This window comes from Lonchura striata, chromosome 11, assembly GCF_046129695.1.
Source record: "Lonchura striata isolate bLonStr1 chromosome 11, bLonStr1.mat, whole genome shotgun sequence".
Classification (NCBI taxonomy): Eukaryota; Metazoa; Chordata; class Aves; order Passeriformes; family Estrildidae; genus Lonchura; species Lonchura striata.
Genome location: NC_134613.1, coordinates 16,701,136 through 16,710,648, shown reverse-complemented (window position 1 = coordinate 16,710,648; position 9,513 = coordinate 16,701,136). Strand labels below are relative to the sequence as shown.

Genomic DNA, 9,513 nt, shown 5'->3' with positions numbered 1-9,513 from the left:
ACTTTTGACTCCCCCCCTCAGGTGTAAGAATTACAGCTAGATGCAATGAAGAGACCTATCAGCACTCCTACCTCCTTTCCCCCCCCTCCCTTTTCCTTTCCTGCTCCTCATATTTTATCATCTTGGAAAACACACAGGATTTTAGGCCTGGTTTTCATCCCTGTTTCCTCCAACTCTGGCTGAAGCCTGATGGTCCAGCTAAGAGACAGGGACTGTCCTTTTCCCATCAGAATAGCACCAGACAGTGGGAAGAGCCATCTGATGACACGGGAAGAAATGGATAAAGCCAAAAAAGAGGAAAGGTTCCTGTCAGTCTGTGATGTACATGCAAACAAGGCTCCCAAGGAGCTGATGGAAGCCTTGGTAGGGCAGTTCAAGGGAAGGTGATGGCAGAGGCCATCATGTAGAAGTGTAGCTGGACTCACAGATGGCCCTCACCCTCACTGTTGGATGGCAGAATGAATAGAGGCTCAGCTGCTGCACCCCAGCATCCCCTCCTCAAAAAGAACCAGACCAGCCTGTGCTTCCCACAGGTGCTGACCCTCACCGTGGGGGCTGTCATCTCAAGGTGCCATCTCCCAGACCAAATATCTCCCCAGACCGCATCATCTAGCACATTGTCTAATACACCCAGCCTGTGTTGCCACCCTTCACGCCACCACTTTGTCCCCAGGGACCGGGAGTGTCCCAGCGCCTCTGCTTTGCCCCGGGCAGCCAAGAGCTCTCCTGTCAGCCGCTGTGCCGCACATCCCACCCCGCTCGGCCGCCGACACACGGCAGCACAGGCCAGGAAAGAAGAACAGGACTTTATTCCACGCACAGCAGCTCGGTACAAAAGCGGCAGAGCCGGGCAGATCCCTGCGGTCGCGGGGACAAGAGCATCCCTCGGTGCGGCGGCGGGGCGCGGCTCAGGGCGAGGCGGGCTTGTCGGGGCTGTGCATGCGGTACACATCGCTCTCCTCGTCCTCGGGCACCTGCGGCAGAGCCCCCTGAGCCCCCCGGGCCGGGCCGCGGGCCGACAGCGCCATCTCGTGCCCCCCGCCCCGCGCCCCCTCACCTCCCAGTAAATGTCATCCTCGAAGCACTTCTCGGCCGCCGCGTCCCCCCAGATGGGCAGCTTCAGGATGGCCCCTGCGAGCGGGAGGGCAGGGCGCTGGGCACGGGGGATGCGGGTGGTCCGCCCAAGGGGGCAGACGCAGCCCTGGCGCAGCGCTCGGTGCCGTGCCCCCAGGATGTATCCCGCACACGGATGCCGCTGTTCCAGCTGCGGGCTGGCTCAGCGCTCCCCTCTCCGTGCCCGGCTTACCCACGATGGCTCCCCCAGCAAATGCCATCAGCAGAGACACCACGATGCCGGCTGCCTGGAAGCCTCCCTGGATGCTGGGTGTCCGCCTCTGGTACACGCCCGTGAAGTCAAACGCCTTGATGAACCTGCCGAGGGCAGAAATGGTGATGATTGCCTCGGCAGCAGGCATTCCCTGGCTCCAGAGGAACCATGTTGCCCTGCTGTCTTGGGAACTCTTCCCTAGCCCCATCCCTCTCCTGCAGTGGGCCAGGAGAGTGTTGCAATGACCAAAACACCGCTCACTTCTTTCTCTGACCCCAGGCAAAGCTTTACCAAGGAGGAGCCCAAAATATAAACATACTCTTTGTAATTCAGACTTTTCACCTTACCTGATCCCACAAAACAATGCAGGGGAGAGGGAGAAGCACTTCCCTCCCCATTGTGGCCCAGAATAATGCCAAACAGCAGGATTGTGATTCACTTTATGAGGCCACCAAGAGTCAGCTGCATAAGATGAGGCTACAGTTCAGTAAGCCAAAGACAATCAGTGCACACCATGTTTTTGAGGGATAGCTCTGGGCAACTCTGAACTATTAACAAAAGCTGTTATTTGCTCCCTGCTCCCAGCCCACAGAGCTTAACGTAAAATCTATTCTCAGGGAAGATTTTCAAGACATCTTACCCTTCCTTTCCATACACATCTTCGGTGGCTGCAGCTGCTGTGATGGCCCCCACAATGCCCCCAATAAGGCCTGGCATGGCATGGAGGTTGTGGATGCCACATGTGTCCTGAATGTGCAACCTAGACTCCAAAAAAGGCTGAGGGGAAGGGAAGTAGAGAGAGATCAGAGAGTTGAGCATGGCCCTGGAAAGGATTAGTTCCTTCCATGGGAGACTGGAATAAGCAGAAAAAGAGGAGACATAGTGTCCCATTAAAGAGCTAAAAGCTTGTAGACAAAGATGTGAGCCAAGCTCAAGATCAAATAACAACATATCCTCCAAACATGCTCCTGTTGGGAGTCTGAAACTTCCTGAGCACTTTTGGGCAGTAAAAGGAGACAGAAGTGCATCTCATAAAGGATTCTGGAAAGCAGGAACTGTCAAAGGGAAGTGAATGCATTTCTGGTCTCCTCAGCAGGAGCAGGGCTGCAGACCCCTCGGGCAGCACTCACCGTGAAGTAGACATAGCCCACCGTGGACACGATGCCAGAGATGGAGCCGACAATGAGGGAGCCGTATGGGGTCAGCATCATCTCAGCACTGGTGCCCACGGCCACGCCGCCGGCCAGTGTGGCATTCTGGATGTGGACCTGCAGGAGCAACCACTCTGCCTTGGCATCTCAGGGACACTGCAATTGCTCAGGGATGGTGCAACTGGCAAAGTGGGAGAATCAGCTCTGAAAATGTTTCCAGAGGAAATATCAGAGCCCGTTTTCCTACTTGGTGGTGAAAAACAAGAAAAGAACAAGCAGCTTCTGTCTGTAGCACAGGTGCACATAGACTCCCACTCCCCGTACCACACACGTTCTTTGCATCCACAGATACGGGTGGGGAGTTGTGATGAGATGGAAATTGTCTCACCCGTGTGTCGTGCAAGCTCTGCTGTCACAGAGACATGTCACCCACACATCCAACACGTACAAGTCAGCCCCCCGATTGCTCATGAGCTGCTGCACAGGCCTTGTTCGATGGGGAGCGCTGCCAAAAAGGGCTCTGCAATGTGCCCAGCAGAGCAAGTCCTGTCCCTGCTGTGACTTGGGTCCACCACAGGCAGGGCATCACCCCACGCCTCAAGCTCTGAGGACCCATTCCCACTTTCTTATTCAATATAGCCTCAGAATTTCTTCCTGGATGCTGGTTTCACTATCAGACCCGGAAACCCTGTGTATGTTCAGCAAAACACAAGTGCCAGTTGTTTCCTAGACCCTTGATCAACCTCATTATATGTCCCTGGAGCAGTGCAGGGCTCTCTGCTCCCATCTTACCATGTCAAGCTTGCCCTTCTTTTGCAGCATGCTGGAGAAGGCCATGGTGGTGAGGACACAGGCAGCCAGTGAGCAGTAGGTGTTAATGGCAGACCGGTGCTGGGCATCCCCGTGATCAGAAATGGCTGAGTTAAAACTGGGCCAGTACATCCACAGGTACAGGGTACCTGGTGGGATGGGGCATGTGGCATGAGGAAGAAAAAGGGAAAAGAGAGAATACAGGGATTGAAAAAAACCTCTTCTGCACAGGGGGACATTGCATCCCGTAGTTCTGCTTCCCCAGATCCACACCCCGCATGATGAGACAGCATCAGGAAAGGCTGGCAGAGAAAGGGAACCAAAACACATCCTTATCTTCCTAGGCACCATCTCAGCCCAGCAGCTGATGAAGGGAGCTGAGTAACTCCGAAATGTGAAAGACCTCTGGGATACAGAGCTCCTCAACTCCATATCCTGGGTTCAGTTTTTCCCAGAGACAGGAGGAAGCAGCCCTGTGCAGCTGAGTGCTCCCCGTGATGCAGCACCCCGAGATGAGGGCTGACTCACCGATCATGGCAAAGAGGTCGGAGTGGTACACGGAGCCCTGCTTGTCCTTGCTCTGCTCCAGGTTGGGTCTGTACAGGACCCGTGTCACCGTGAGGCCAAAGTAGGCTCCGAAGGTGTGAATGGTCATGGAGCCACCTGCATCCTTTACCTGCAGCCATGGGAAAACAGAGGTTTGCCTCTGCAGTCACCACTCATTCTGGAGCTGAGGCCTGATCTGCATCATCCCAGCTTGTCTGCACTTGACAGAGGGACCCAGTGCTCCTGAATTGCCAGGCTTATGTGTAAAACCCTAGAAGATCTTCCCTTCCCAGGGATGTATGGTCCACTGCCCCTCTCCTTCACAATCTGACTACTTTTGCTGCCCGAATTCTTGCATTTTTAATGCTTATGAAGGCAGTGTCTTGGTGGAACCACAGCAAAGGGAGACAGTTTGGAGAGTTGCAGAGAGGAAGGAACAGAACAAAGCAGGTACTACCTAAAGCCTTACATGAAGAAGGTTGAGGAGGATGTACTCATTCACTGAAAAGAGTGTGACTTGAAACAAAGTCATGACAAGGAGCTGTATGGGGCTGGTTTTGCCTAGGATGGCCCCAAAGGCGATGCACACAGAGCCCACGCAGAAATCAGCATTGATCAGGCTGGAAAAAAGCAAGGAAAATTGTGGTTTAATAATGAAATACTTCTCTGTAAATCACTTTTACTCACCCCCAGCTTTAGAGATCCCACCCGAAGACAAAGAAGTGATTAGGAGACACCCCTGGATTTCCCACTGACCTTCCTCCCATCCTTACACCCCCACATTATTCAGGATAACGTGGATGATACGTGTTCTCAGCACTGACATCCGTGGTGCCTGGCTGAGCACTAAGGGGTGACACTCATCTCAAGTTTCCCTTTGAGCAGTACCACCGCAATAGCAGGTACCTTTGGACTAGAAGGTGGAAAGCAAGTGGAAGTATGAGGAGGGAAAACAACAGTTTAGAGACTGATTTGTATTTGACATAACTGAGGGACAGTGTTGCCAACTGCTTGGCTCTCATTCCAGCTCTTCCACTAGCCAGGCCAGAGGTGCCATCCCAGAGCCCAGCTCCTCCTTACTTCTCCACGCCAATGAGGATCTTCCCATCCTTGAAAGAGTGGAACCAGCCTTGCATCAGGAGAGCCCACTGGATCCCAAAGGCAGCAAGGAGGAAATTGAAACCCACAGCTCCGAATCCATAGCGCTTGAGGAAGGTCATGAGGAAGCCAAAGCCCACAAAGATCATCACATGGACATCCTGGAAAGCTGTGCAGAGGGGAGGGACTGTCAGCTCTGCGAGGGCAGCAGGGCCGCAAATGCCACATGCATTTGGTGTTGAAAAGAAAATAATCAGAAAAAATTACATCAGTAGCAGTAAGAGAGAAATTCAAGAGAAAATGTGTGTTTGCCTCGTGTCCCCATGTTTCTAAGTCTGAAAATGGCTCAGCTTTTAGAAACTGGCTTTTGGTTAAAAGGCTCAGCCTTTAAAGTAAATGTTTACTAAAAGCTATGTGCAAAAGAAGACCTGAGAGTAATGGAGTGTACAAAGGAGAACAATTTTCTATTCATATTGTTTTTTCTCTTTTTGTGAAAATCTCAAAACCATCATGTGAAATGACCAGTAAAGTTTTGTTAAAACACATAAATAGTCATTTTGGGCAGGTCCATTCAGTGTAGAGTCCTGGTGATGGCTCAGAGCAAGGAGAGCACAATAACAAGGAAAGTTTACAAATACATTTTTAAATGCTTTGGCAAAATACCCTTGAGAGCAGAAACCCACCGTGTGAGATTTTTTAGTGCTTAAACCAGAGAGACCCAGTTCTTCCCACTAATGGTCAGACCTGCTTACCCAAGCCCCTCAGCTGCCCTTCCCTGGGGGAAACCAGATCTGTATGAGCCTCTTAAAAGACCTTCTTGGTGCAGTAAACCTGCTGAACTTTTTAGTGCTGCACCTTTCTATCAGATAAGCATTGCTTTGCAATTAAGTGAGCTGAAACACTTGCATACTTACAAACTGAACCATGCAAACCCCAACACTGCAGGCCACTCAGCCGATAGAAAGAACAGGACACCCAAGGCTGGGAACCCCCTTGGGAGACTCCTGCCAGCAAACCCATGCTGCAGAGCAGATAAATAAATACAGCAGTGATGGAGCTAAACCAGAATGTTCTGCATTTTGCAATGCACAAATCATTATAGCCACTACATCCAGCAAAGTCTGTGCACTCAGAGAGAGTGTAAGCTCAGGGCAAAGGAAATTCTGTGGCTGCAAGTCTGCTCTACCCTGAAACTGTGCTGAAATCCATCAGATCCTGGTCCATTTCCACAGGATTTATGTTGGCTACTTCCACTGAGGGTGGGTGAAGACTTGCATGAAGTGCAGCTCTGCAGAAGCTGAGAGTTCTGTCCTTTTTTTGTGCTTTAGAAGACCTTGAAACATGTTTAAGGATGAGCACTTGGACAGGCTTAAACCATGTAGTGCCATGTTAATCTGATTGCTTTTAAAAATGTCCCCCATGTCTATGAAATCACTCTTTGAAAAGGAAGGAGACGAGATCTGCAGCTGGCAGTGCTCAGCAGAGGTCACTTCCAAAGCACTTCTCCACACGTCCTAAGAACCAATCTTAGTTACTGTGGTTTTACCACACAATCCCATAGACTTTTCATCTGCAGCTGTATTTATTTCCCTTCTCTCTTTTCCAGCGTAAGCAGCACAATATACAGCTAGATTAATCTGCTGCCATTTGCCTCATATATTTATTCTTTCATCCCAAAAGCAGAAATACACAGGTCAGAGTTAAAGCGGTGGGCTGCGTGCCTTCCAAAAACCCAGAGAATCCCACTGTGTGTTAGACCCTGTATGAACTCAGGAGGAAGAGCAGATCTTTCCTTAAACCACACCCAATCTAAAAACTTTTTCTAACCCTTGCCTTTGTTTTTCCTTAGTAGGAATAACATTGTTATCATTCAGAGGCAGTACAGGCATTGCCATACCCTACAGGTTTTGTGAGCCTGCTTGTGTGGCAGGACAATTGCCATAACTATCAAGAATAAGTGTTTGGGCTTTGGGAGTGCCGTCAGGGACAAAAAATCTCATTTCTTTTCCCCTAGAGAGCAGATGAGTCACAGACTACACAATATCCACGTGCAATGCAAAATGAGAAGGAATTGTCACACTGACTGGACCTGGCAATGGGCACCACTGACACAACCACATATTGGCTTCCTGAAACCAGGACAACTTCCCTCTACCTGCCTTCCCAACCTTCTCTGGCTTGGAGGACCTGTTCATTTATCACTCTAATCCCTGTGCCACTGCAGACAGGTGCTGTGGACAGCAGTGCTCAAAGACATGTTGGTACAAATGATCTTCGGGTCACCAGCCACCACAGTGTTCTGAGCAGCACTGGATGGACACAAGAATTAAAATTCTAGGGCTCAGCCACATTGTCATGTTTGTCCATCTTTGCAGAGAGAGAAAATTTTTGATTAGATAAGGGAGAAAGAACAGCTGTACATTTGGGCACGTGAGCCCTTCCTCAGGCCTGAAACAGAAATGTATTTCAAAGCTAAACTGAGCAGTTGCCCTTAGACTGATTTAGTTGTGTTGAATCCATCTTTGCCATTTGAGGGGGAATATTTGGCACTGCAGAGCAGGAGTGGGATATGAGGACGGAAGAGATGTCACTTTCTTAGCTCCTACACACTCTTTCTTGGACTCCTGCTGTCCTCCCAGCACACCAGTGACAAGAGCAGCCCTCAGGCACTGCTGCTGCTTCACGCCAACCTGTGTGGGGCTGGTCCCAAGGGCAGACGTCCAGGGAGAGCCCAGGGCAGCCACGGCCGTACACGAACCTGGAGTTTGACTGAGCAGCGGGTTTCTGTAAGCAAATCCTTTTCTCAACGAGCTAATCCTCAGCAGCTACAGGTTGCTATAGCTCCTTTGATTTAGCAGGTGTTTTTAATGGAAATGTTCTAAATAGATGCATGACTCAGGCCTGTTGCTTCCTTGGAAACAATTGCCTACAGAAGCAGCCTGTTCTGAAAGGCTCACAAAGATGACCGGCCCTGGAGATCAAAGCCAACCAGAGGCACTGGCTGGCCAGAAGAGCTTTAACCTTCTGAATAATTTCTGTGTCACTACGATGCGGAGACCCAAGAATCCTGGGAACCTGGCAGCTTAGGAGGACTGTGGCACTGAAATACCAGTAGCTAAAGGGTAATTCACAAGCGAGGGGGTGGACAGAGGAAGAGGAGGAAGATGTCACAGGATCTCGACAGCCGTTCCTCCGTGTGCACAGAAAGGCTTGCTCTGATCCAAGGCTGAGGGAGGGGGCAGAAAGCTGAAACTTGCAGAGTGTTGGGAACACGTCAGCCCTATTCCTGGAAAAAAGACGTCACAGTACCCTGCTGACAGAGCCTCAAGGCACTGGAGGGCCATGAGGCTTTTCTCTGGTTCTTTGGTGAACCCCAAGCCAGCCTCAAGGCAAGAGGAGACAGCGCCTCTGACAGGCTCTGCCACAGCACAGGATAGGATGGATGGGATAGAACGGGTTGGGATGGGATGGATGGGATGGGGAGCAGCCAGCACAAGGGTTAGGCTTCCAGAATACTCACAGGGGTATCGGAAGTAGAAATCGTTCTCCATGTCACTGGTCAGGTTCATCTCTCGTTTCTCCTCCTCCCAGTGCGCATCCGCTTCGGCACCGAAGCGCACGAAGACCCCGAAGAGGACGATCATGGCCACCTCCCAGAGGAGGCAGACGAGCGGGAGCCGCCAGCGCAGGTTCGTGTTCTTGGCCATGCCCTGGTGCCTCGGCCTGTCCATGGGCTGGGACTCCAGGACTGTGCCAGCCGCGTCCCCCGCCCCAGGCCGGTCACATATATAGGTCGGAGAGGGCGAGGTGGGGCCCAGGGAGGTGCCTCCGGCAGGATCACATTTCAGAGCTCTGGAGCTTCGGCAGGGTTGTTCCTCTAACCCACCTGCCTCCCTGGGAGGAGGGACAGGCTTCAGCACCTTTCCTTGGAGCTGCTCCGAGCACCTCTGAGCCCTGCCTCCAAGGGACGAGCAGATGTGGAGGCCAGTGTGACTGGGGAGTGGAGTCAATGTCCAGCCCCCTGCTCTGCCCAGTCCCACACCCCTTCCCTGCCCCTGGCAGGAGCACCTTGATCCCTGCTCCCCTCCCTCTGGCTCTGGGTGCTCCCCTCACCCCTTCCCCAGCTCTGAGATTGCCCTTCCCCAGCTGGCACTGTGAGTGAAGTGCCACAGTGTGCCCTTTGTTCCAGCTCTCGGCTTTTGGAAAAGCAGCTGAGGTGCAGAACAGGAGGAAGAGGAAGGTGTGCGCTTCAAACCAGGTACCAAGATCCTACATGAGTGCACAGACATGTGATGGCCCCGCTAAGGCCTTAAGGATGTTCAAGTGACACATGTTCCCTAATTTCCCAAAGTGATTTACCCAGAGCATCCTCCTGGCAAGGCAAGCATAACCAGGGCAGCACTGTGAGACAGTGCTGGAGGCCTAAAGAGCCCTTCCTCTGGTATGGTCTTCCTTTAATTAACAAACATAAGCACGAAAGTCCATTTTTCCTACTGTTTTGAATTATGTGCTCTTTCCCCAAAGAGCTGGGCAAGTCCTTCAAACGGATCCCAGCTCCTTCCTCTGCCTGCAGATCCCTGT

General features: G+C 51.7%; 1 protein-coding gene across 1 annotated transcript; it reads right to left on the bottom strand.

Moving 5' to 3' along the window:
* Nucleotides 1-786: 786 nt before the first annotated feature.
* Nucleotides 787-8,681, bottom strand: RHCG (Rh family C glycoprotein). Its single transcript, XM_021537617.3, has 10 exons — nucleotides 8,453-8,681; nucleotides 4,915-5,101; nucleotides 4,304-4,454; nucleotides 3,817-3,964; nucleotides 3,271-3,437; nucleotides 2,458-2,595; nucleotides 1,968-2,104; nucleotides 1,307-1,431; nucleotides 1,058-1,131; nucleotides 787-974 (listed from the first exon to the last, which is right to left on the bottom strand). Exons 1-10 carry the CDS (start codon nucleotides 8,661-8,663, stop codon nucleotides 909-911), a joined length of 1,404 nt encoding a protein of 467 aa, XP_021393292.1. The 5' UTR covers nucleotides 8,664-8,681; the 3' UTR covers nucleotides 787-908.
* Between the last annotated feature and the right edge of the window lie 832 nt (nucleotides 8,682-9,513).

Excerpts from the sequence above, each read along its gene's own strand:
- RHCG (XM_021537617.3), bottom strand. The coding sequence starts at position 8,663 with ATGGACAGGCCGAGGCACCAGGGCATGGCCAAGAACACGAACCTGCGC. Across the intron at positions 3,438-3,816 it reads CGACCTCTTTGCCATGATCG|GTACCCTGTACCTGTGGATG; the intron begins GTGAGTCAGCCC and ends CCATCCCACCAG. Across the intron at positions 1,432-1,967 it reads GATGTGTATGGAAAGGAAGG|GTTCATCAAGGCGTTTGACT; the intron begins GTAAGATGTCTT and ends TGCCCTCGGCAG.